The following is a 27,708-nucleotide window of genomic DNA, read 5'->3' on the forward strand; positions in this document are numbered from 1 at the left end:
AAGTGGATGTGAGAGAATCCTATAGGCTTACGTGTGTGACCTGGTTTGATTTTTAAGATGATTTATTTCAAAATCTGGAATAATAGTTTCAGGTTGACATAGAATTTGGGGACTAGCAGTACATGAGATGCAACAACGGCAGAGATATTGAGATTAAATGCCATTACTGTAGTTAAAACTGAAGATAATGCTAGGACAGTGACAGAAGAGCAGTTCTGTTCCGGTTCTTACTCTGCTGCTGTCTTTCAGGCAGTGAAGCCTGTTGGTTTCCATAGTACCAATGCACACACAGTGCCATCACATCAATGCTTTTTTTTTTCTTACAGATTTTGGCAAACGTGCATCAATTATCTGTTAAAGATGAGTTATGTGTTATGTCTAATGACATGAATCTTTCCTGGGAATCTGCTGCTATATGGCTAATGCTGTAGGTTTTGCTGTTTAACTACTGAAAAATTATAAACTATGGTAGTTATCAGAAACACCAATATTATTTAAACTGTGGGTGGTACTCTTCTGCTTTTATTACCGATCATGGAAATAATCTTCTCATTTAATCAAGAGGGTCCGTTACATCATTAGACTTTATTCAATAACTATAATAGCTTTGGCTTCAAAGCAAAAGACATTAACCATGAACAAGACACTCTCTCAGGCTTTCAATAGAGAATTCTGCTGGGTTGGGGAATATGGCTGAGGCTGAGAAGTCTTGTTTTGGTGTTAGTGTGCTAAGATGTTAGTTTAGTCAGGAGTAATAGGTACAGAGCTCTAGCCTGAAATGGGCTGAGGGGTGGTACAAGCTTCTGGAAGAAGCACCCCCCACACACCCTCAATCTGGTTCTTTGCTGTCCTGATGATGCCTGTGGCAGCTTACCCAATATATGCTTCATTTTTTTCTGTTTCTGCAACAGGACATTAGCATTGCTTGCTTTTCTCATGTGGCAAGGAAAGCAGCCAGCTCAGTGTCAAGCAGAGAACAGAGCTGAAATACCCATTCTCCTTTCAGCTAGCATCAGCTACATGGTATGATTTATGGGAGACTACTCCCTTTTTCCTCTCAGTGGTATGTACATAGTATTTTTAAGCTATTGCAGCCTTGATGACCAGAGAAATACCTGCCTGTAAGAGCTTTGGCAAGGGTTTGTAGGAAGAGGTAGTACTTTGTATTACAATGAACTGATGCAGCCAGAAAAGCTTCAATATCTGTTTATTGAACACTAGCAACCTCTAGTGTCCAGAACGCATTTCTCTTCCTTCTTTCTAAACCGATGTGGTGGTACCAGAGCTGTTCATTCAGACTAGAGAAGTTTAGTTTGAACTCTTCCTGAGATAGGAGCATTTTTAATCTGTGTTACCAGAGATCACAGATACATACACAAAAAATGTGTTCCAGTTACCTTAGCAGCAAACATTTTGGTTCCAAAGAGAGGCCATTTGCGGGCCACCGTTAAATAAATTCGAACACATTCCGGTGGAGAGCATCCCTGCAGCACCATCCACTTTGTCGCCAGCCTGTCAGCCAGTTGCCTTTCAGAATCCAAGACACAAAACAGCACCATTTACTAAAGTCTTCCAAGGGAGTGTGAGTAAAATTATATCAGCTAATAAACGTACCACTCAGGGCTATTCTACACAAATACTATACATAGGGCTGTTAGCACTGTCAGTTAGGAATGTAGTGCAAAGCTGAGTTTATTTTAGAAGTTTCTCTGCTTCCACAGTCATTTTACTACTAGTTATACTGTAATGTCCAGGAACCCCAGTCACATACTGCTTGTTCACTGGTGTATCCACTCAACAACTGAAACTACAAACACTTAGGCAGCTGTTGCAGTAAAATCCTGCCCAACTTTATTCACATTCGATTATACTCTCACCTTCATCTTAACTTGTCTGTAGTATGCTCTAGATGGAGTAGCAATACACATCAACTCTCTCTTGATTTGGCTCACTAGGGATGGCTTGACAGTTATCTTGCCACATACATATGGAATTTACTTCCAAAAGAAGGTAACTGCATTAGTTCCACCTCTGCATCTCTTAGTAACTTTGGATCTGGGAGATACCACTCTCTCTTGCTAAAACAGTTAGAGCTGAGATCCACAACAGCGTCTGAATTCCGTATTTGAGTAATTGGGATCACTGCATAGTGTTTGAGAATTTCTAAGTCAGAACATCAAAAAGCCCTGTCAGAATTACTGCATGGCCTGAAGCAGCCCATATGCGCTGGCTTTGCGGCATGATGCAAATGCCATCTGGGTTCAATTGAGACTTAGGGGAAGGGTAAAACAAAAATCATGAACAGAATTCATTTTAGGCTTAGACATGCTGGAATTTGTTGGAACTGAGTTGCATAATCTGGAAGTGAAAGGCTTAAACTTCTTGATTTGGGGAAAGTTAGTTGGTGATTTGGCTATTTTTTTATTAGTTAACTACCATTTTCTTTTAAAGGAACCTTTTTTTCTGACACTTGTGTTGTTTAAGCTTTTACATTAATATAAGCTTGATGAGCTCCTTGAAACTTCTTAAGTATCAAGAGAGAATTTTGCAAGCATAATAAATTGTTTTCAGTGCAAACTTCAAGAGGACAAACAACTTACCTGAGCTGTTCAGGAGCAATGTTTTGCTTGTAGCGTTTGGGGTAGAATTTATCTAAGACCTGGTGGAGAAGATGCTGCATTTTGGATTGTGATGTTCCCCCAGGGCTTGAAGATCCCGGTCGATCCAAATCCCCATATTCCACCTAAGATAGCATGTACCATAAGGTTTGTAGTACAACAGAACTATGGGGTTTTTAGTGCAATAGAACATTCCACGGGTTCCCATACTGCTATCTACTGTTTTAACCAGTCATGCAAAACAACATCATGAGGCTGGGGAATTTTGTCTGCAGTATTTACGACAATGAGTGTACAACAGAGCAGCTACGGGAGATATGACTGCTCAAGGAATTCTTTACTGATCTAAGAAAAAGCAAAACAAGATTTGGGCGAGCTACATGTAGGAAGACACTTTTGTATAACTGCCAAGCTTCTGGGGTTTGTTCTCAATTAGCCAATTAAAACAACAGCCTATTTGTAAATAGCATGGACAATGTTCCCAACTTCTTCATCTCTTTTTACATCGTTTTAACAAATGCAACAATTGGTTTCAGCTCAGTAAAAAATGATTGTGCTGTTTATCATGCCCACAACTCATACAATGTGTTTTATGTGGTAAAATGCTAAATGTAAGCCTGGAGGTCTAATGGAAAATCCTACAAAATGCTGTTCCTTGAGTAATAAGAGGAGGCTATTGGCAGTGCAATGGTGAAAGCTTTTACTATTAAGCAGACTTCTAATAGGCGATACTATTTCCATATCTTTACTAAGGCACTAATCAGAGCAGTTTTGGGGAGAGTCCAGCCCCATCGTGTTTTCCAATATTTTTCTTCAGAAGGAAAGAAGAGGCTGTTCCACATGAAATTTCCTTACAGCAAAAGGTGTTCTACTGATACAGGTATGCCGGTGTGTTTGGCATGGTACACCTCAGACCGTATGTTTGGTAAGAAATATCACTTTTGATGTAAAAGATATCTGCTTACTCAAAGACATTCAGCATGCAGCTGAACTCTCTAGAGGACCAAGAAACAACGATTTCTGCCCGTACTTGTGCTCACCTGAGCCATCAGAGCAACCATTTCCAGAGCTAATTCCTTATTAACAGGAAACCTTCCACTGGCTATTTCGTTGCTGACTTGGAAGGCCAGCAGCAGCCGCTCCCGGTCTGTCTCACCCTTGGCTTGGCTCCGAAAATACAGCCTAAAAAGTAGAGGATTATAGGTGATTAGTGTCTGTCTGTCCCCATCAAGCACAGACAGGCAGTATTTAAGAGATGGCCTTCTCTGCTTATCACAGAATACAGAGCTATCTCTGCTCTAAGGCAAGAATTGTACAAACTTCTACATGGTGGCCTTGCAGACTTGTTATTTTTACCAACGCTGTTTTGAGTGTTTACTCTGAAATTGTTATTAAAAAAATTGTTTTAGCCAGAAATAGGGAACCCAATTAGCAGGCTTTATTGCAAAAAGTAAGGCATTCTTGTAAAAACTACTAGGAAGCTTTGGTTTTTCTCTTTACGCTCAATTTCTTTGACCTGGTACAGCAAGAAGACTAACGCAGGCTGAAGATACTAGCAGGGGGAATGCTTCCCTGAACCATTCCTCATGCATGCCTATTACAGTCCACACCATCTAATTCAAATATCATTTTAAAGTGACACCTATGATGATATATTCCACAATGCCACACAAGATACTCATTCTAGTGGTTCAGTTAATTATTTTATGTCAATTCAAAACTCACAACACCATTAGGACCATAGTGACCTTACACATCTTATCAGAGTCCTTGCCATTGGAACAGACCAACCTTGGAAAGACCTTATCAAAATATCCTTGCTGTACAGTCTAAGCACATTCTAGTTCAACAAAATAATATTGCAAAGGTTCACTCCTGAAAAAAATACTTTTGAGTCAAAAGCAATAATTTCTGCTTCAAAGCTCACAGAAACTTATTTTCACCACTACTGTCACCAAAATCTTCATGTGTTCAATGCAAAACTTTGTGGCTTTCTTTAATCTAGGGGGAGGAGGGTTGTTTTGCCTCCAAACAGAATTCACAGGCAGAAAGCCATTACTAGTTCTCATGCACAGCTCTCCATTCACTTTAATTCAGAATTCCTGTCTTTAATATAAATGATGAACTTGTTCCAGTTTTCATTTTATACCTGTGTCTCATACTTTTATCCTCTATTATCTCTCATCATCTAGGTTTAACATTTCTCTCTTTCTTTATAAAGTCTGGGCAGTGCTGCTACATGTCTCCTTTACAGCTCTTGCCATTTAGAGTGTTGTTCTTGTATCCTTTTCAACTCCCTAATTCCGCGCTTAATTGCAAGTTTCATTTTCACTGGTGATTATTCCCCCAGGTTTCTCTTGCTCTCACCTAACACATGTTATTTAATTACATTTTAGGGTCTAGACAAATGAAATTTTGCCAAGTAGTTAGTTTTTAGCCCATTTTAATTCTGTTCCACTATTGCAAAGTGTTTTGGGTTTTACCTCTAGACCATATACCCTCTTGTATACACATACCACACACAGACAAAAGTCACTGCATCTCATGTAGGATCTGACATCATCTTAGCTAAAATAGTTTTGGCACTAACAGTACTATAAATTACTGGCCATCTACAGAGATATATGTGGTCTACAAGTGTTTAATTAACAGCAGTAGCGAGGCCAACAAAGGAAGCACAATACCTGTTCTTATAGGTCAATTTCACAATTCTTGTGCCACCTTCATATTTCCCAGGGTGCAATTCTTTTAAGGCTTGTTCCCATTTAGAAATGACGTCACAGATCTTTAAAAAATATTATGGAGAGAGGAAAGACAAACAGGTGAAACGTACAGTCAAGGCTTGAGGGGAAAGTGAAAAAAGTTCTGTGGAACATAGAAGGTAAAGAAATAGATGGGATCAGCATAAACACAGCCAAAAGTGACAAAATGATTCATTTTTCTGTTACACAGTATATAAAAATTAAAGCTTTGCAACAGAAACCTCCATTCCTAAATCTGCAGAGGGACATCTGTAAGTGAATTCTGGCCTGGTACCAACTCTGTGGTTATGCCTGCATGAGCAAGTCATGTAGCCCAGGAGGAGCGGATCTGCACAGTGAGACAGCTGTTCCTAAGGCCTTCAGCCCACACTATGTGAGATTTTCCTTTGGACTAGCTTTAGTCTGATCAAATTGCCCGAAAGCCCATTATGTTGGATCACATCTTCCAGCTCATGTTTCATGTGAAAACAATCCAGTTCATGCTAAAACACCTCCACAATGTGAACCAAAGCATAGTTAATAGGAACGATTTTTTGCCTCAGAAGTGCCCTGCTGAGCCTACCGAAAGCAGTAATATGTGTTCTGAATGGCAGCTGTATGCATGCTTGGCTAAATTCACATCCCTTGGATGTGAATGTCCAAACTCTGGGAACATTGGGATTTAGATTCCAACTTCATACATCACACATATTATTAGTAACAACATGGTTAACCTCTTTGGTTCCATTCAGATTCTCTAGGTTATTCCAGTTCTTTCACAATTGATCTCATAAAGGTCCCTAGTTCTCTTTTGATAGCATCTCAATAAAAGAAATGTAAACGTAAGAAGCTACATGAAATACATAATCAGATATCCTATCTTCTCTTAATAAGCTGTTGAGGTTGCCTTGGCCAGTGAATAATAACCTGTTAATAACGACTAAAAGCAATGCCTCTGCTTATCTCAGACTCCTTCATTTACTCTAATATCTCGTCTCCCAAACAGCGGTTCAATTATCAGGAAAGCTCCAGATTATCTGATCTGTAACAGGCCATGAAAGCAAAGTTTATCATTTTAAGCTACTTGTGGTCTTCAAACCATCTAATTTAAAGTTATTGGCATCTTCTCCCTGCGTTGCCGAATGTGAAATTTTATACTGTGTAAAGGTGAATTTTTATGTCCCTTGCAGATGTCAGGGCCTATTTAAAGTCATCACTGCCACTATTTCTCCATCAATGCTGTATAACGAATTCCTCTCCCAAGTTAGTACCAAAATTTGATGTGTCTCATTCACGGCCACTAGCCCACATACTTAAGCCAGTCACCCAGCAGCAGCCTGAGTAAAAATCTCCACTTGAAAGATTCATTAATACTTTAACCGCTTTCCCTTCCTTTTCCTTTGATCTAGGCACTCCTCTCTTTTAAAGTGAAGGCACTCTCAGCAGAGCTTTTTCCCCTAAGAACACTCATCAACAAGAAAAGCCAGAGTTATTTGGAGATAGCAAGGAGAAAGATGCTTTATAATCCAATAGATAAGATTTAAACAGACGTGCCAAGAGATCCACAGCCTAACATAAATTTGTCTCAATTAGGAGTGTCACCCTTGATGTTAGTTGTGATATCTGATCATGCTAGCTAGCTCAGTCATGTTTTATTTTTGTGGTTGAGACAAATTAAACTTTAATATGTGCTATAAAATCTGAGTTAGAGCCTTTTTTAAAAAAATTACCAATTTATCACCTATTAAAACAGAATGTGCTTTGTCTTAACTAGGATCTTGGATGAGATATTAATATCTCATCTCTAAATACTAATCTGGATAGGCAAGACCCACATGCATTTGATCTTTTTCATCTGCATTAAGAAAAATATAGTAGTCATTTAGCAGCTCTTCAAAGATGTATGCTACATGTAGCAGAGGAAGAAAAAAAATTACCTTCATGTTGCCCTGCAAACAGTGTTCCAAATCCCTGCCAGAAGGATCATCTGTGAACAGAGAAAATCCCATGTGGGATGGTTTTCTCATTCCTGTCTCCTGGTTCAGCCGCTGGATGAATTCATCAACTGTTGAGGAGCCATCAAAACCTACAACCTGTGATGCAATAGGAGCTAATTGAGCATAACTTTCAAAAAGCGCGACATTGATGAGTATCACGACTAATGAAGCCTGGTTTTCTACAGAGTGGTGTCTCACAATTTACCATCAGTGACTGCATGTGTATTGTCTCCTTTCACATTGCATTCTTTCTCATACTGAGACACTTGCAATGTCTCTTCTTTCTCCCCAGCTACCTTTTCTTCCTCTGACTTGTATGGCTGGGACTGGATTCCTTTCATTTTATTAAGAAGAATGGCTAAAATGGCAAGGAGGAGGAATAGTGTCTCTCTCTATATGTCTGATACATATAAACACTATAAACACTATAGTATATTGTGCTACCCGCTCACGTGAAGGAGGCAGGTTAAGGTGTAGTCCCCTAGTGCCCAGAAGAAAGGCAGCTGCAGTCACTTACCTGGTAGGTTCCGTTCATAAAGTGCACCGGGATGCTGAAGGGCAGTGAGTGGTGGTAGGGATTTCTCAGCAGGATGGACACGATCTCCATCCGTGAGGGCTTGGCTTCCCGCTCGCCAGTCTGCACAGTGCGGTCCACTGATCTCTGGCAGTAGATGGCATACTTGCCTATTTCACTCCTAAGCAACGAGATGGAGATAAGTCACAAACACATGCTTTAAGTATGCCTTGTCCTCATCCATTTCCATGCTGTGACAAAGCATTCCTCCTCAATTTTTTGCTCAAGCAAAGATACATCTCTGTGTAGATATCCTAGTTCGTTTCAACAGACTAACAGCTCACATGAAAAGCTACAAAACAAACCTGAGCTCCACACTTCTGTGAAATTAAGGTAGACTACAAACCCTCTGGGAAGCACAGGAGTATTCCCTGCTCCCGAGTGGACCAGATATAGTACAGGAGTGTCCTCTTCTGTACCCTGTTGCCATCATAATATCCATTGAAACAAGACCAGGTAGTTTGCCCTCACTGTCATGCCAGAGGAAATTAGTTACTATCATGTCAAGTCCTAATAAGAACTAATCATAGATTTTAATGCATTACTTTCAGTAACAGGATTATATAAATTGTTTTTATCAATTTACATGGTTATACAAATTACAAGTTCTCACATATGAATCCAATCTGCCAGTCAATAGCAACTTTAATTCAAAGCAGGCTCAGATTTGTTCATAGTTCAATACAGTACAGGGACAGTTGCTAATATGATTAGTTTACTACATAGTGAAGATATTGCTCCATTGATCAAAAGGATTTAGCCATCTCTAAAGCCAGACAGGTCAATAACACCTGTAGGAAAAACGTTAACAATGCATATAGTGAATAAGTTCTGAAATTGAATGTAACCCAAGGATTTATAACAATGCTCCCACTTTGTAGGTGAGGAGTGGGGAGGCCAATTCCATTGAAGATGCCTTCAGGAGTTCAGTGCTTGATTAAATCTCCAGTTAAATCCCTGCAAGCAACACGGAAGCAAGGAGCTCTGGCTTTTCACTGTAGCAAGATGCTGCTTGCCTCCCCAGTAACATGTTTGAACAATTTTCACAAGGGAGAATCTTGCTTCAGTGAGAAGCTGTTGCTTCTGGCTCCCAAATTCTCCCCAAATGATCCTGAGCCCTGCACCTTATAACTAGAACAGTGCCCTACTTGTGGAGTGTTAGATATATACTTCCATGTCACTTTTCACACGCACACACACAAAAAAAAAAAAACTAGAATGAAGATCTTACTTAAATCTAAATCATAGGCATTATGCAGTGTGTTTACACTTAGCATCGTTTGCTGTGTGAAGCAGGGAAAGAATATCTGCATCTAAGTGGTCATGAAACAGCCTTGTTTGCTCCCTGCAGAGAGACTTGCATATCCCTAAAGCCAGACGGCAGGAGTTAATCTAAGGCTCATTTAGTAACTGCTCTAAATTTCATCTAAACTACAGGTGAATATAAGCACAGTTTGCTGCAACTTCTGTATATTTGTTTCTACCCCTAAAAACTGTTGCATTGTTGGATTGTATAAACAGATTTCCTCTTTGCTTCTGTCTGAAGTTATTTGTTGATAAAGGTACTTCTGGACTAAGAACATGGCAGACAGTTGGCATAGTAATGCTTAAAACTGATGTATCAATTCAGTTTCACAGAGCTCAGCACATCCTTATGAAATTGAATAGTCCTTAGGGGTAGTGCAGCAGCTCCACTACTGAGTTGTGTAGGCCGTTTTGGGAGCTGGTAAATGCACAGGGTTGAAGAGATAGTTTCCAGTACTAGCCAGAAGATCCCTAATGTGTTGCCTTAGACAATGGGGAGACAGCCTGAACACTGAGGAGCTGTGTTTTACGCATCTGTGCTTTACTTCTGAGAAGAAATAGCAAATGGGAGGCAGCATGAAAAAAATAAAATAAAATCCACTTGATAGAAGGAGTACACAGATTCCTTTTTCAATAGCAGGACAGTTTTAGCTTGAGTTTTGAAGCATACATCGGCTGAGTATTTAAATGAATATTTGATATGTAACCACTCTTTTTACCTATTTCTGAGTACAGACTGTTCAAACAGACAACTAGAGATCTCTAGCCCTGACCCTGCCAAGGACATAGTCAGACATGCTGAAGATCACATCACCATGGAAACACACAAAGAGCACAGCATGAACACCAAAGAGCATACTGCTGCCACAGTAATCTTGCATTGTTTTCGTAGGGGGGAAAATGTTACCCTGTGTAACACACTGAAGAGGCAACAAAAAAAACAGAATGTATTTCAGGTTTGGTTTTTGTAACTTTTTATGGTGAGTTTTAATCTGCCTGACTTATGCATTGCCAGTATGCCTACTAACCAGACAGCAGAATGTAATCACCTAAAAATCATTCTAAATTTAGCCTGTAACTCTATTAATAAAAGAAATTAATTGCACCAGCAAAGAAATAAAAATAATTTTTAAAACTCCCTGGGTAGCTCCAGTTGCATCTGCAAAAAGTTCTGCTGCTAGTTTTGTGAACTAATATAATATTATATATTATATATATTATATATATTATATATTATAATTTAATATAAGTGACAAAATGAGTGTGAATGACTGAAGGGGGACAGCCAGATACCTTTAGGAACCTTCCATCCCCTCCCTCAACTGATTTTTGCAGGTGAGTTACAAACTGGTTTCCATCTGTTTCTGTAGTGGATACAGAAGGCAATCAGCTTAGCAAAAGAAAACGTTGCAGTACTTACCTGGGGTCTGCATGGCGCTGGAAGTGCTGTTTGATGTACCAGAGGAAGTGATGTTGTGGCAGGAACAGAGGAGCACATAAAGCCAGGAGTTGCCAGCACTGTGAACATAAAACTGGTCATCATTCTTGTTCTGTACTTCTTGCCTGTTTTCTTTCATAGAACACTATAACCAAAATGTTGGATGGTGACTAATGCTTCTAGGAGCGACCTTTTATAGAGTCGCACACGGTCCAAGCATTAAGATTCTCCAGCACACCTTTAGCCTCGTTGCTAATTATTAAAAACATGGAATTAAATAGAAAGTATTTACAGAACAGAAGTGACAAAGAAGACTTCACCTGAATGACTGAGTGGTTCTGGGGCTGTCGGCAACTTGTCTGTTTAACAAGCTGACAGTAGATTTCATTCTGCAGCTCAGTGTGCGTCAAGCAGACCTGCAGTGCTGTCTGGGCAAGTGACACATGGTAATCAACAGAGGATGCTTCCACGGGGACATTGATGAACAGCTGACAGGACTGTAAAATAGGGAAGTTAATCAATGCTGTTAATACAGTGACTCCTCTCTGGTACTTTCCAGCCCAGGTTCCCAAACATGTTACAGACAATTAATTCTTCTAAATAACCCTGACAGGAGTGTGTGGGGATAAATACTAAAACGTTATCCCTCCCTTTTTACAGCCGTGGCAACTGGGAAATTTACTTAACCTTCCCCAGCCTGAGGAGCTCACAATCAGCAGAAGAATCAGGAAAATGTGCTTCCTGCTTTCCATGTCTGCCTTTATTTTGCTAAGGCTATCCAGTCTTAGTGTGGATCCTACTGTCAGTCCAGCTGTTAGAGAGGGAAGAGGAAGGCAAGGCTAACTTCGAAGCATACAGCCTTTGTGGGACATTGCTTCTAGCTCCAGATTACCTACAAGGAGAAGTTAAAAACTTCCAAGAATGGGTGATGCCTTAGGTTGACAGTTTTATTGTAATTAAATGACCCGGCAGGCCTGTCTAAAGCAACCAATGGTGACAGTAAGTGCTGTGACTAACAACAATATGACTAATGGTTTTGCCCCAACAACTGAGCAAAGTAGCTGAGAACTGTGTAATGTCTCTAAGTACCTTGAAAAGTTTCAGAGCTTCAGTCTGCAGAGCCTCAGATGGGAGAGTGGTGAGGGATGTGTGCAACCCATCCTTACTGTAGCACAACATAGGATGTTTCCACAGAGGAGAATCTGAAGCAGCAGAGAGGCAAAAACATGCACTGTCAGAAACAGAAGATACCTAACAGTCCCCATGTTGAAAAAGAGCCTTGCTGAACTGGCAGAGCACCCTGGGAAGCTGCACTGCCCCATTCCATATTTATTTTTGGAGCCACTGATCTTATCAATGCCTGCCGTGAACAAGGGGTCACCAGCAGCATTAATCAGCAGCAGAAAGGACTTCCATCCACAATCCTGCTGTCAGAACTTCTCATCAGCTGGATTCTGGTGAGAAACTGCTCAGCTGTGTACTCAAATGAGACATACGCTCTGCCAAGGCAGCCACACGCTATGGGGAACTTTGTTAACACAAATTACTACTCTACTCTAAGTCAGGTTTGCAGACAAGTGTAGGAATGTGTGTGTGCAGGAAAGAGTATTAAGTACAAATGCACGTGTTAATACACATTTGAGAACACGGTGCACAAACATATGTAAATGAGTGAATACCAAAGATGAGGAGGAACAGACAAGTATGGATGTATGTCTGAGGGTTTATGCACGTGGACAGAGGAACAGATGTGAAGGCAAGTGTCAGTGTGTGCACTCAGAAGAAAGCACGTGTTTGTACAGTCAAGATTCCCACAAAAGGAAAATCAGGATCAACAATTACAGGAAAAATTAAAGCTCCACTTCTTAATTTTAATGAATGTTACAGAAGATTCAGATGCTTTGATAAACAACATAACAATGTGACAGATTTGTCTAATTTCACTACAATGCCCGTGCCCTCTCAAGCTGTTACTGTGGAAGTAGGGGTGAAACGCAGCACATCATGCTGTTCTACTGAGAATCCCCTTTCCTCACTTTTGGCTGGATTAAAATGGAGAATTGAAATTATCCCTCCTTACGCTTTTCTACCATGAAAAACAGTTTGTGGTTTCTACTTACTAGGGTCTCCCTCTGCATCCAACAGTTTTCCAATGAGTTGTTCGTATGATGTTCCCACTGTGGCATTACTGCTACCAGCTGCTACTGTCAGATGGTACAGCCAGGTATTCTAGGCATAAGGATGAAAACAGTGTGGGTCAACTTGGATCTTCTTTTCTACAAACACTTTCAGCCTATATTCCCCATTTGTTGGCTGATCCCAAAAAGACTCTTGCTCTCCAAAAGGACTGCCATTTTTACCTTCTCATGTTTTGTGCGAATGAGTAAGTACGTGGGACTCTGGTCTTGTGGGTGAATCACCAAAGTGCAGTGGGATGAGAGAAGTCCTCCACCAGTGGCTTCATAATCTTCATCAGAGTCACAGGAACGGTCCACTTCTTCCACCTTGGACTCACGCAAAGGCAGATGTCCTAAGGGACACTAGAAGGAGGAAGCAAGCTAGGTAAGTATAGTTAGTATATAAATATGGACAGGAACACTGGGATAGAAAACCCCGTTCAAAATGTTAGCAGTTCTGTAAAACGTAAGGAACTAACTATAATTCACTGCCTAGCTAATATAATTATATCCTCTTATATCATTTCTATAGAACCTTCTCCAAGTAAAGTACTTTAAAACTCTGGTACTACCACATTTCTTGCAGGGGCATCTACAGGTCAGACTGAGAACATGCAAATAAAAAATATGATCTTTTCCATAAATCATTGCCCTCCTCTCATTATACTTATTGGTTGTGTTTACATCATTGGCTTTCCAATGTAGGATGTGTTTTCTGATGGTCAACTGTTCAGTATCTTGAGCTGCTGGATCCTGACCCTGGTCTTATTTTCTACTGGAAAATAAGTACTTTTAAAATTACATAAAGAGGTAGATTGAGACACAGAGGGTATCTGCTGTGCTAGCTCTGAAGGTCAATTCCAAATATGAGTCACAGTATTCCTTGATACGCTAAAACATGTGTTTAGACAAAATAATGGAACACTGGGCCAAGCTTCCAGAAATGGAAGAACTGATTAAATGACCTTCCTCTTTCCATATTGTTGTTCCTCCTTCTTTTCATGACAGTATGCAGAATATACTGTCTACTGTATAAAACAGCCTGCGCTAAAGCTTTCACAAGGCCAAATGTAGATAGTGAGAAACAAGATACATACTGATCTCAGAAAGCGCAGTCACTTGCCTTTTAAGTCTTTTGTAATTTTATTTTATTTTTTTTAGCTATTTCAGAAATAATATATTCTTCTCATGGATAAGAGGCTATTAGAAAGGGATAAGTAAAGCCAAGGAATATTTTGAAGCAGTAGAGACAGAAGCAGTAAAAGGAAAGAAAGTTTCATAAGAAATGGGAATGAAGGGTTCAAGAACAAGAAGGGAAAATGAATTACCTTATCCTCATGATTTCGATAGTAGTAAAAAGTTTTTCCAATCAGTGCACACCAGACCAGCTTAGAGTGACCATGCTTGACCTATACGGAAGACAGAGAAATACATACTGTTTTTAACATCAGCAGTACTGCTGGCACAACTTTCTAGAATTTCTATTTTCAATTCAATTCTGTTACAATTTCGCATATATTATTTGTTCTATGTAAATATAAGCTCCTCTCAAAACATACAGGGCCCCATTTTCAAAAGCAGGTAGGTACATCCCATCTAAGTGGATGGGACATAGGTGCTTGTGGAAGATAATGTATGGAAATGGCATAAAGCAGATTAATTTCCAGCCACTGTACTTTATACACTTGCAGTCTGTTATTATGGAAATAAATGCTTTGTTAGAACATATAAGCCATTTCTTTGAAACTGTCCTATACCAAAAAGTTCAAATCAGGTAAATGTCACACTTAACAGTTTCCTGGGTTTTGTTTGTTTAAACTCTGAAGCATTGTGAGTTCTGTTGAAGAAAAGCCTACAGAAGCTATATATGTTACTACTCACTATTTGACAAAGTCAGTATCTCTCAGTAGCCTTGCTTGTCCTATTCCTTATCACTCATACAAACCTTCCTCTCTGACATGCAGAGGAATACTGTCATATTACTGCCACTTTCTTGTCACATTCTTCTAGGGGGTATTGAAATACTAATTTATTGCTGACATTTACTGTGCAAACCAAGAGGCTGGTACACTGTCAATACTGAGGTAAACTGAATAAAGTCAAAAGCAGTATTTTACCTTGGTGAGCCAGCCTTTCACGGTAGGTTTAGCATCACTATGAGGAACACCAACAGGACTGGTCACTTGCACTCTAAGGATGCTCTGTAGGACATGAATCCATTCCTCCAGGATGTTGGGAGAGTCTGCTGTCAGGAAGTAGGTTCTCTTCTCTGTCATGAGCTGGAAGGAAAAGTAGTGAGGAAGTACAAATCTGCATACCTACACAATTATTTTTTCAGCTGCTGAGTCTCATTATCCCATACAGACTATTTTTTGGTGGTTGAGGAGAGATTTCTTTTATAAGAAAAAAGCTGCTAACTCTCAATGCCCAAATGAAAGATCTGGAACTCATATAGATGAAACAAATTCCCATGAGCTCTCTTGGGCATTGCGGCTCTCTCATACTGTCTTGTTTCTCAGTGCTGCTGCTGATTTTTTCATTTTAAAGGTGGCTGCATGAATATTTTTTGCATCCTGCACATTGTATTTTGCCTTAAATAGTTAGTTACTCTTTGAGAGGCAAGACACTGGATTTAAGAGTATTGAGCCTTAGCGACTTCGATTTCATAAAGGCAGAAGGTAGCTCACAGACCAGGCCATGTGCCTTTCAGTCAGAGTATGACAGAAACTTCAATGACTCCTTTACAACGTCCTTTAACAATAATGACTTAAAAGCCCAGTGATGGGCTAGCTTTTAATGTTTTGGAAACTGAATTACAATAGCAATCCAAAGCTTTAGATTTTTCTTCAGATCATCCAGACGGAATCACAGAATGGTTTGGGTTGGAAGGGATCTTTAAAGATCATCTAGTCAAACCCCCCTGCCATGGCAGGGCCATCTTTCACTAGATTACACATGCAAAGTCAGGCTGGAGATCTCGTGAGAGGAGTGTCTCAGAGAAGATCCTATGTATGCTCTAGCTCTAGGTCTTCTAAGAATGACTTTTCCCACAGATTTCAAGCTCTCAGTGTCAACTGCAAAAAGAAAGTGCTACAGTTTAAAACAAAATAAAAATAAATGAGAATTTCTTTCAATGTCAAAAAGCTGTATTTTGGTTACAATTTCCCCATTATTTATAAAGCTAACTGCCTGGCTGTTGCCAACAAATACAGGAGGCAGATAAAGTTAGCTCTTATCAGCTTAGATGTACAGTGTTACTCTGCCTGAAATAAGCTTTCAATCACCCAGCCATCAAGCGTGTGGTTACCTGCAGGATGAAAAAGCAATGCTTACCTGGAATGTTTGGGACCCTTCACCTCTGACAATTTGGCATGAGGAATTCAGCTCCATCTGCCCTTGTGGTTTGCGGATAACATCGCTCTGGGGAAAGAAAAGCCAACAACTCTTTCAGTAGGAAGAAATTACATGAGTCTCAGAGTACCTAACTGCAGCATTAACTAAATAAATAAATGTGCATATTTATGTCATCTGTACAAAGTTAACCAGTAGGCGTCAAACTTCTGCCTTTGTGAACAACCATTCAACTCCTGGAAACTGCCACCATAAAAAGCTTCACTGCCTGAGCACAGGATCCATGGTTGAGCCTGTGGGTCAGACACAAAACTCTGACAGGGCATTTTGGGGAAAGCTTGTCCATGGCTGCCCAATCTGCCAGTGCTACCAATCTGGAACTCATTCTGCAGCCAGCCTTCCTCCTGAGCCTTCACATAGGAGTAAACATATCTCAGCGACTCACCGGAGACTTGTAGTACATGATTTGTCCATTTCTTAAAACAAACCATCGTCTCTTCCACATCTTCACCTGACTGCCCATTTTCAGCAAGTAACCTGATTTCTCCATGGATTCCTGGAGGGCAAAGAGCAAGGTGGGGTTATCTTGCACCTCTCACGCTTCCATGCAAATAACAGTATGAAACTGAGCTCAGACAACTGCTGTATCTCTGTCAGGTTTCTCTTTACATCGTCAGATGGGATAAGCATTCATCCAAGGTCAGCGCTCTTTGCTCAATTTGAAGAAAGTCCTAGACTTTCTAAGCAGCTGTAAACACTGCGTGAAAAAGGCACTATCCTTTCTTCTGCTTTCCTCTGAATTTCCAAACTTGTTTTGTCACAAAAGTATAAGGCCATCATTAAAGGAGAGCATGACCACAGGAAAACAGTACAGGTTGTCAGGAAAGAATACAGCCCTCAATGCTTGTGCTTTTATCTGACCATGTAACAGAAGTTGCACCTTCTTCTGAAGCCTAAGGTGGCATCTTTTGTTACAAACCAGCCGGACCAACAGTCCGGTATACTATACTATCATTTTGCGTCAGAGAACTCAATATATTGCAGATATGCTTTTCTCTTTCATGGCCAAGGCCCTGTTTGTACCCCCTCACAACTGACGTAGCAAGACTTACAGTGCAGATTCCACCATCAGTGGAATAGGAAGATGTCCGCTGTAGCTTATGTTCTGGCTCTGAATAGTCCCCATCCAAGGAGTAGGCATCAGGAGGGATGGCATAGTCACTCTCAGAGCTCAGTGAGGACATAGAAACACCTGTTCAAAATAAAAGAAAGAATTAGAATCTTAGCTAAGCAGAAGTAGGCTTGGGTGTAACTTGCACCTGGATAATGAGCACTCTGAAAATGTTTTTAAGTTCACCATTAAGGCTCCTTTGCTCAAGAAGAATACATCAGATCAGACTTTGGAAACTCACATTACACTAATCAAACTTTTGAGACTTTTTTTTCCTAGGAAGACAAGCAGTGAGAAAGTTCTGCATACTAACAGTGAAATAAATCTGCTGTTGAATAAATAGAGAGAAAAATCAACAGACTTCTTATCTAGAGCACAGACATCATGTTTTCAGTCTGGAAACATCCATTATAAAGCCTCAATCCTCTCCGATTCAAACCAAAGGCTCCATCACCAGCAAGGGGACTTTGCTTTTTATGAATCTTCCAACACTGGTGGGCATTGCCCACACATCAACCTATGCATCACAACAAAAATTAAACTACATTTAGCGAGTTTATATCTTATTGATTGCCAATTGTAATGAGTATTCCACTCTAGGACCCAGTTTGACCTTCCCAGAAATCAAGGAAAACTGTACTAGCTAGGACCCAAATTACTTGATGCCTCTCAAAGACTGGAAAAATTTGCTTCCTGGTCAAGGAATTATCAGTCAGTGATAGAGACAAAAACAAAACAAAAAAAAAAAGCAACACTATTTTCTTTAATGTGTCAATATTGGCTTGCTCGTAAGAAGTCATAGAAAATGTATTGATGGTTCACTCAATGTATGATTAATTTGGAAAATAATCCTTCCCACAATCTTAGCTTAGCAACTGTCTGTATGGAAAACTACCAGCAGCAAAATCCATCTGAAAGGACAGGTTTCTACTAAAGCTACTGATGCCTGCATGTATGCTGTGTCAAGTTGTTAGCATCACCAAGGCAGCGCATTTGCCTGCTTGTCACTGACGGCACTGTTCAGGACACCTCGCCTCATCTGGGGGGACAGCATTCATGCAGCACAGTAGCAAGACTCCCACTTTACCTCTTTTCACTGCACGAGGGCTGCCCGGCATGCTAGCTTTCCTGTTTTCAGATCCAGCAGTAGAATTCCTGAAGCTGGCATGGGAGCCACAGTCATCATCAGAGCCCGAAGACTCATCTAAGAAAGGCACGTTGCTGATCTGTGTGGCTTTCTGGAAAACAGAAAATTTGTAAGGAAAGTTTCTCCAGGCCCATCTCTTCTCATAAGGAGACAGCAATCAAAGCCGGCCCTTGCTTTTCACACTGCTTTGACCACTGCTGTCCCAGGGCTCCTCATTTCCTCCCCTTCTAGTCTGTGAACTTCCAAGCTGGACTCTCTAGTCCCATCTGTTTGGGTCTCCTTTGATTATACCCTCTTATTGTTCCACAAACCTAATTCTTCCCCTTGAGCTCTCAAGATTCCTCTTCCATTTCATTCTATAGACTACATCCACCATCAGCCCTAGGCTTCTACAGCTTCATGATGCATACTGCAGCTTCCCAGACCAAAACTTGCCGCAGCATTGTGTATTTCTAAATACTTCTTATGATCTGCTGCTCCTTCTGCATTCCTTTGGTCTCCAGTCCTTCCTAGCATTCTCTTTCTTTCCTTCTCTGCACAGCTTCACCCCATTCTCTCTCAAATTAGTGGTAGCCCCCCCGGCCCACGCTTTTCATAAGAGGAAAAGTGAGATAGCTCCTTACCCCCTTCAGCGTAGTGTAGACTGGCACTGCCATGTTTCTGTGGATGAGACCGGTAAATGGCCCAGAAGCTGAACGTGAGAAATTTGAAACTGAGAAAATTCAGAGAGAGAGCAAGAGAACAAATAATACAATCTGGTGAAAAGAAGCAGGTTTTAATGGAGAGGTGCATGTATGTGTGTACCTCATGTAGACTTTAGAATACAATGGAAGAAGACTGCCATCCTGGACAGTGTGGCCCCAGAAAGGCTAGCAGATGTGTTATTAATTACATACAACTACCAGAGGCAGCTGCAATGTTCTCTTCATTTAGCCGGTAACACTTCTTACCCACTCCATGCTCCCCATGGTATGATTGCAGACCATGTCCAAACAGGTAAAAGCCATCATGGGCAATCTGTTCCCACCCTCACTGGGACCCATTTCATGGCTACTTTCCTCTTCCACATCGGTTCACAAACAGGGGAAAGTAATGGTGAAATCACAGGGCTAAAAGCAGGTCACAACCATGCTGGGGCAGAACAGTTTCAACGAAGTGAGGAAGGAGATAACAGAGCCCCCTGAAGATGTTACTGAACGTGGGGCACTAAGAGCCCAGCACCAGCCATCCCCAGGATCACATATACCTTCAGCCCTTCCTTTCTCTATCATGGCTACCTGTGAAATCAAATATACTTTGAAAACAGACAGATGCTCAGGTCCCATGCTGTCACCCCTTTAAAGATGGATTTTGTCTTGAACTTACAGCAGCTGGAAGCGTCGTTCACAGCGGCTGCTTCAGACAGCCTCATGCCAGACTTGGCCATATCATAGATTCGACTTTCCTGGAACAATAATACCATGAACAGCAATGGTCAGTCAAAAACACCATTCCTGCAGGAAAAAAATGCTCATGTCACAGAATCACATAACCCTTTGGGGCAAGAAGGAATGTCCCTCTAAGAAAACTTGCTCCATTTCACCAGATGTTGGGTAAATGACCATTAGTGGAAACGTGCACGTGCGTGTGATTCCCTGAATCACATCAGACTTGGTTTAGAAGTGCTACAGATGACACCCAGACTGGGACGCCTACATGCAATTGTCAATAAATAACTGCATCACAACATATAAAAGGTATTTTTTCCTCTTTTATGAGCAATGCATTAAAATGAATCAAGAACAGCCCTAAAATAGAACAAATTATTGAGTCACCACCTGCAAAGGGTTCCCATTCTCTGATAAGGGAATGAAAGAAAGACCTGGAATGTTCTTGATAAGCTTGTGTCTCGGTTATAACAACACATGGAGCTTTCAGTACAAAGGATCTCCAAGTGCTTCACAAATTAAAAAAATTCCAAGGGGGGGACTCAAACCTGTAACTAAGTATAATGTTCTAAAACATCGACCAGCCTAAAATGGATAAAATCAAAGCTAGAAGTCTGAATCCTCTTGCTGTTCCTTAAAGCATACAATCACTATTGGGTAGCATGCCTAATACGTATACGCCAATGTACCCAAAGACTGCAAAATCAAGCACACCAAAAAAAGAAGTAACAGAATTCCTATTTTCTGTATACTTACGCAATGTGATTTAGCCTCTAATGAAATATGTGCAGGTTTTTTTCCCCAGATACTGTATGCCCAGATCAGGGCACAAAATGGACATTTCTTACTAATTAATCTACTATTTAATATTCTGTTAATACTTAGATACACTCATCTGACTGTGGCCTGAAACCAAAACAATGGATTTTCTCATAAGCTTTCCTGTGGTGTTCCTGAGTATAATATTGTAATGCTTCACAAACATTAATCGCAGATTTTACAGAAATGCTAGGAGGGACGTTGATGTGTGTTATCTCTAAGAAATACGGGTATCTCTTAGACATCTAAGAGGAATTCAGAACTAGGTTCTTTCAAGTACCCACTGTCTTTGGAGTACCTATTCTGAGGTGTCCGTGACCTGACTTTCTGAGAATTTAGCATCATATAACATTGTCTGCAATGAAAACTACTGAATACAGTTACAGCAGATAGACTGTTCAGCATTTCTCTAATCAAACTTAATTGCCAGTCTCCAGCTGGACATTCAGAAAGCACGCATGTGGACAGCTAGCAATCACCTGTGAAAAATTTAGCTTAAGAGACTGGAAGAACCTTACATGGGAACTCTAGATTAGAGAAAGGGACAGAAGCCAATCTCAGATTTATTTCCCTTCTTTCAAATGAGTGCATTGCCCATGACACCCTTCTGACTTCTGCAACAAATAAAATATCTTGAAAACTGCAGTTTCTTCACTACACTGTCCAGCTTCATTCCCAACACAGCTCCATACAATGGACTGAATAACAAGAGATTCCTTCAGAAAACCAGCTATGATTATACTGGGGTTTAGACTGGTATCATAAAGGACACATCCAAAGATCACAAATTAAGTTTTTGTATTAAAAAAAAAACAACACACATAATAAAACATGACGATTAACACAGTGCTTGACTTTGCACCTTCAATAAACCACTTGTTTGTCTATGCCTTTAAAAAAGCAAACTGAAAAAAAAAACCTGATTTATCTCCTGGGATACTATATTGATTTTCACCAAGTTTTATCAGTTGGATTGACACATTAGCAAAAACACAGCCATCTGAACTAAGAGGTAACTGAAGGTGACAATAACAGACCTCTCTCTCACATAAAATAAGCAATAAGACATGTATACTCAACTTTACCAATTGTTTTCACGTAATTTTCCTGATAGCAAAAGAATACCATGAGATAAGGAATGCTGACATCTAGTCCACATATCTGTTCTTGTATTTACAGCTTCTTCTGACCCTGAACTTACCTGGTCTAGTCCATTCACTTTCACTTAAAACTTTTTTTTTCTTTCTTTTTTTTTAATCTTAAACACATAACAACAGAACTAAGGATGGACTTTTGATGACCCATAAGGACCAGCCACAATGCAGCATCTATTGACTTTTGTTTTTACTTGTTTCTTGAGTACTATATATATATATATATATACACACATATTTTAATAAAGGGATGAGAAACAGTAAAATTGTCAGTGGAAGTAGCATGTCCCATCCTTGGAACTGCCAGACTAGGTGGCTCGGAAATGTGATTTATGTCACAAGGAAATGATTGTTTGAGACCAAAAGCTGTTCTAGGCTAACTACCGGGCACTACTCAAAGATGAACAGCAACTCTCAGACTGGTGTCCTTGCGTTTCTTACCCATGACGGGAATCTGTGCAGCGGTGGTGTGGGAGGTTTACCTCCTGGATCAAGTATGCCAGCCTCAGAACTCACAGCTTCTCTCTTTGCAGTTAAGTGCTTGATCTCATACATTCCAGCTTCTTCCCTCACCAGGCCACCTTCCGTCTCCATCTTCTCCAGCACCCTATAATCATCAATGTCTGTTTCCTCCACTGGCCCATGGCAGACTGGGGAGTCTGTTATGGGCTGGAAGGTGCTAGCCTCTACGCTCATTACACGATGGAAAGAACCAGCACCTGACTGTGGTTGGCTGTAATGTCTCTTGGCTAGTTGGATACTGTCTCTTGGTGCATTGGGAGTCCGTGTTTTTGGAAAGGTCATACTACTTCCAAGGGCACATTCCCGCCCTGGACAGACGGAACCTGCTGTAACAGCCGATGTTGACACAGCCAGGGGTGGCCCAGCAGTCTGTAGGGGGCCCTCAAGCATGCTCATTATTTCTCCTGAGGAAGTGGAATCCAGGCGGTGGGAACGGAACCTGGCACTCAGATCATCAGAGGAGCCAACTCCATCCAAAGACGTTTGTTGCAAGGTGCTCACAGTGTGATGGTTTCCCTCTAATGAAGACCGGAAAGTCAAAGCCTCAAGGATTTTTGTGGGCTCAGCTGGAGGGTCCAGAGACACAGGATCAGAGCACCCTAACCCGTGTTCAGAGCTTATGGTTGAAAATATGTCTTTCTCTGCAGAGAGATTCCAGCTTGATGGGTCAGACATGAGCTTCAGTGTGTTCTGAGAAAGCAGAGATTTATCCTCTCCATCCTCAGTGAAGGTGTCATTGGCAAGGACGATGCTTGTTGTAGAGAAGACACGTTTGGTAGGTCTTGTTTGACATACCTGCCTGAAACCAGGTGCAAGAAGCATAGATTTCTGGTCTATCTTCTCAGGTAAAGAAACCTGTGGTGCTCTGGACTTCAGAGAATTACAGCTCCAAAGAGATTTAAAGGGAGAAATGCTGGTCATACCTACAATGGAGGAGAATATATGGTTAGGGCATTCAAATTCTTTATTGTCTAAAACGTTGCTTGCTAGCGTAAATTGCGTCAGCTGTATTTCAATAGCAGCCATAACTGGACAGGCTGTAGGAGGACCTTGGCCTCACTGTGACTACTGCCATCTCTCTTCTATTCTGTGGGGTCAGCTATAACAAAAGTGTTGGATATTTACAATTGGGAATGGTACAGAAAAGATTTATAGGAAACGATTAATAACTGTTAAATTAATCTCACAAAAGTGGAATTAAGGGGTACCTTATGAAATTATCAGGTGATGTGTTTGAAATTTGAAGAAGTAAGGTGGTGGTGTGGGTGTGGTGGTTTTTTTTTTCCTTTTTTTCTTTTCCCCAAACATGGAAATGCAATGTTGCAGTGTCCAAAAGATTGGCCAGAAAAAGTAATTTCAGTGTCTACAAGTAACAGTTCAGGCAGAGCTTCTGACCTATGAAGTTCCTAACAAACTGACAGCAGAAGCTGGAAGGGTACATGAGAGACGGACAGCTCTACTGGCAGTGCTTTCTACATTCCTTCCTGCAGCTTCCCCAACGAACCGAAAGACAGGATACTGGCCTAGGCAAGCTTTCAGTCTAGCCCAGTACAGCAGTCCTTTCATGCCTAACTACAATCATGTCTCCTCCCCTAAGACAGCCATAAGAAGGACATGCACCTATCTACACAATACTTTGTCAAAAACCACCTAAGTAACCAGAACACTGCTTAGCACGGATCCTTTGACTTCAATTCTCCTGTTCAGTTCTACTGAATAGGAACTTTAGGGTATAAGAAAGCGTGGATAAAACTTGGAGTAGCAGAGGATATTACTGATCAGTGAAGCCTATGCTGAAGCCCTGCACTTTGCCCATGCTTCTTGTCCACCATGCCAAACTCCTGTGGTATCCCACAGGAGATTATAAACTCAGGCCTCTATTTCCTAGCACTAAGCTTAGGCAAGAAGGCCACAATTAACCTTGTGGTAGGTTCGGTCTTGCTTCTGTACAGTTGGGATAGGGACAAGAAACCTCAGGGATTAGCCACATCTGCAGTCCTATCTCAGTACCACAACACATCTGTGCCAAAACTCCTGCAAGGCTGAAAGAAGATTGGGAAGCAAAGCTCCGTGAATCTCTCTGGGCCAGACACACCAGCATTTTACTTCTGTTATCTGGAAATGGGAAGTTGTCTAGAATTTTGCCATTTTAATCTGTGGTTGTGAAAAAGCCTCATTATGTTTCTTCATGTCTAATCTTCTCAAGTACTCTTTTTCTAGATTAGCTAGATTTCCAGTGTTTGCTACTTAAGTATGCGTATGACCTCTGGCAGGATGGTGTGTGGTCACCAATCACTTCATGATTTTCACTTACCTTGGCATTTATATGTTACCTTATTGAAAAGCAACAACTCATAACAAGCTTTGGAATTCACAAAAAGCTGTGCAGAGTCACACTCACCATACATGACTGAAAATGCTGCCTGAACATCAAACTCTACAGGTATTGTTAAGAGGAAATAGAAACAAACTGAAGACACAAAGTAACAGAGGGAAGGACAAACAGCACAATAAATTATTGTTGATTGTGGAGAATTAAACCCATTTCTTGAAATACAGCTGAGAAAAACCAACCATCAGAGCTGTTGTGACCTTGGCACCCAAGGCACAAGAAACTGGATGCTACCTTAGCTATTCCTAACAGACAGGCCTGGCACACACTCTCCCCTGCCTCTGAGGCAAATCATTAGTCTAGACTGGAAAAAGGCCATTCATTTTAATTTTAAATATTACTGATATTTTTGCAGCTTCCTGGATGTGACAGGAGATTAAGCAGAAGAAGCTCTTATTATTAGCGTGGCAAGCAAAAAGATTTGTCCCTCTGCAGGGGCCTCTGGATTTAGCCTGGCATAGTAAAAAAAAAGTGGGATAAGAGGACAGGGTAGAACTGTTCATTGCCCAGAGCACTGGGCTACAGGGAACACTTAATACCAGATTATTAACGCAGCTTACCAGCCATTCTCTTTTTGTAAACAGTCAGAGTCAGAGGGGATGAGAAAAACCTATTCAATAAAGTATTTAGCTAGAAACATGGTGGGATTTAGAAGGAATTTTGCCCTATTCCCTTGTTGTGGATTGATGGGAATGCCAGAAAGAGACATCTGCAGCAAAGAAACGCCCCTTGCTTGCATGTCCAGTGAAGTTCTGGAAACTAGCTCACCTTAAGTGACCAAACCAACCCCATTAAGAAAAAAAACAACAACAACAAAAAAAAACAGGAAGAAAATGGTAAACAGAATTTCCTCTTTAAAACGTGTTGTGATGAAAGGTGTTGATTTCAAGCCCTGAAGACCAAAGTTCCCCATCTGTTGTCCCACAAGAACCACAAAAGGACTAGCAATGTAAGCTGCTTTTTCCACCCCAACCTGACAGCACGGAAGAACCTAGCTTTGAACAGCACACCAGGCAGCTGCTGCCTTGGCCTACTCAGTACTCAGTTACTCAATTCACATGCCAGCAGAAGTGGCAGAGCTGTGGGAATGAGGATACTTCACGTGTGGAGGTGAAGTGAAATACCTCAGGGACTTATATCCCACACTACTGAAGTGAACAGAGAGCTTTCCTATGGATTTCAGTGAGTGCTTTTATTTCAGGAGCTTGCTGGCTTATTTTAGTGGCAAAACCAGACTCTCAAAACAGGGGCCTATGTTCAGTCCCAGATGGGAAATCAATGAAGGGCTTTTAAGGCAGCTAAGCAATGCTATTCCCGTCTTAAACACAGACCCACTGAGAAACAGAACAATTATACTGCTTGCTCACTGTCACAAGTGCTCATTTCTGACAAAGTTAAGAATACAACCCGGGAATGCTGCCTTCCACTCTTGTGCTGGTTACTAGGCTACAATGCCAGGTGAATGCATTTACCTTGCAATGTATCCTGAAGGGCTTCAATTTGCTCCGTCAGCCTCTGATTACAGTTTTTCAGGTGGTAGTTTTCTAGCTCAAGCTGTGAAACAACAATAACAAAAACTGAAAAATTATGCATAACTGTGTATGCACTTGTGTTCCTCTACACAGAGCAAGTCTTCAACTTTACTTACATTCAAGTGTCTGAACAGAAAAAGGAAAAAAAAAAGTGTGAATTCTACCCATCACCTTGAAATCCTTCTCCTCAGCAGCTCCACTTACACTTTGCTGTGCTTTCTTAAATAGCCTCTGTATATGCCATTTGAAGTTCTCAGATAGATCTTTTAATTTTTTTGCCTGCTATTGTTTATCACTTACCCTTGTTTCAGAAATAACTGTTAGGACAATCAAATAACTACTACCCAGTAGCAGAATCTTTCCTCTCCCCCTGTACATGCAAAACAAGATCCCCCCGATTTAGGGGATCAAACAGAAAAACATTATGGATGCATTTATATCTGCAATTAGTTCATGAGTGATTTTTTGCAAATTTTCCTTATATCTTTGTTGAAGTGTCCCAACATACAATCAAACACAGCAATGGTGCATCTGAAGAGGCTTCCCTTTGATGGAATCAAGGCTGAAATTGCCCTCATGGTGCCATCTAGGGCAACCTATTTACAATGTAGATGCATAGTCCTTCAGTCAACAGTGGTCTACTTATGTATGAAATGCTCCCAGAATCACCATCTGGCATGAACTTCATTGCCAATAAAGACACACGTGAATGTATGGTCCTGGACTCACAGCAACAAAGTTGCACCCCAACACAACTAGTGCCCACAAAGACTACGTCTTTCACCTCCAAAAGATTATTTGCTGGTATAGGTCGGGAAATTTATGGCTTTAACTTGGAATAAAAAGGAAAGACTGGATAGGCCCAACTCCCAGACACAAACTACTATAGCATCTTTAAAACTGAGTACTGACCCATTGCTACCTCTTAGTTACTCTAGATGATACTGAGTTGGGCCCAGATGCAGACATAAGCCTACAGGATGGATAAAAGAGAGAGACCAGACGAGAAAACTCTGGGCAGTAGAAAATCAGCATTGGTCAGGGACAGCAAATTAAGGAAGAGCAAAGGATAACGTGTTTGTGTCCCAGCTGCTTTGTCAGGAAAAGATACAGAAACAGCACCCTCAGAAAAAGGAGAGGCAGAAGAAAGCTGGGGGAAAGGCATCCATGCTTAGTAAATGAAACAATCTTCAGAGACCATTTTGGGGCATTAGCAACTTGGCAGTCATTCACAGTTTGCCCAAATCAGTAAATAGCCCTAAGTCAGAGGGGTGACCCTAGTCCTGCAGCTGAATGCGTGCAGGGGCAAACAAGGTAAAAGCTTCTGTGGCAGACTGACTGTC

General features: G+C 40.9%; 1 protein-coding gene across 8 annotated transcripts in view; it reads right to left on the bottom strand.

Moving 5' to 3' along the window:
* Positions 1 to 27,708, bottom strand: part of PLEKHH1 (pleckstrin homology, MyTH4 and FERM domain containing H1) — a 51,462-nt gene that overhangs the window by 4,466 nt on the left and 19,288 nt on the right. For 7 of the 8 annotated variants that reach the window (XM_083838789.1, XM_083838783.1, XM_083838785.1 and 4 more), the window contains 21 exons: positions 26,306 to 26,387; positions 22,361 to 23,364; positions 19,885 to 19,963; positions 19,143 to 19,231; positions 18,460 to 18,610; positions 17,314 to 17,453; positions 16,647 to 16,757; positions 16,184 to 16,270; positions 14,968 to 15,129; positions 14,179 to 14,259; positions 13,034 to 13,213; positions 12,794 to 12,902; positions 11,763 to 11,875; positions 10,994 to 11,170; positions 10,656 to 10,753; positions 7,874 to 8,051; positions 7,297 to 7,452; positions 5,303 to 5,403; positions 3,659 to 3,800; positions 2,601 to 2,743; positions 1,398 to 1,527 (listed from right to left, as the gene is read on the bottom strand). In XM_083838789.1, coding sequence (XP_083694915.1) covers positions 1,398 to 1,527; positions 2,601 to 2,743; positions 3,659 to 3,800; positions 5,303 to 5,403; positions 7,297 to 7,452; positions 7,874 to 8,051; positions 10,656 to 10,753; positions 10,994 to 11,170; positions 11,763 to 11,875; positions 12,794 to 12,902; positions 13,034 to 13,213; positions 14,179 to 14,259; positions 14,968 to 15,129; positions 16,184 to 16,270; positions 16,647 to 16,757; positions 17,314 to 17,453; positions 18,460 to 18,610; positions 19,143 to 19,231; positions 19,885 to 19,963; positions 22,361 to 23,364; positions 26,306 to 26,387 — 3,513 coding nt within the window. The remainder of the gene's footprint in view (positions 1 to 1,397; positions 1,528 to 2,600; positions 2,744 to 3,658; positions 3,801 to 5,302; positions 5,404 to 7,296; positions 7,453 to 7,873; positions 8,052 to 10,655; positions 10,754 to 10,993; positions 11,171 to 11,762; positions 11,876 to 12,793; positions 12,903 to 13,033; positions 13,214 to 14,178; positions 14,260 to 14,967; positions 15,130 to 16,183; positions 16,271 to 16,646; positions 16,758 to 17,313; positions 17,454 to 18,459; positions 18,611 to 19,142; positions 19,232 to 19,884; positions 19,964 to 22,360; positions 23,365 to 26,305; positions 26,388 to 27,708) is intronic. The other variant, XM_083838788.1, reaches the window with a different exon arrangement.

Source organism: Anser anser (assembly GCF_964211835.1).
Source record: "Anser anser genome assembly, chromosome: 5".
NCBI lineage: Eukaryota > Metazoa > Chordata > Aves > Anseriformes > Anatidae > Anser > Anser anser.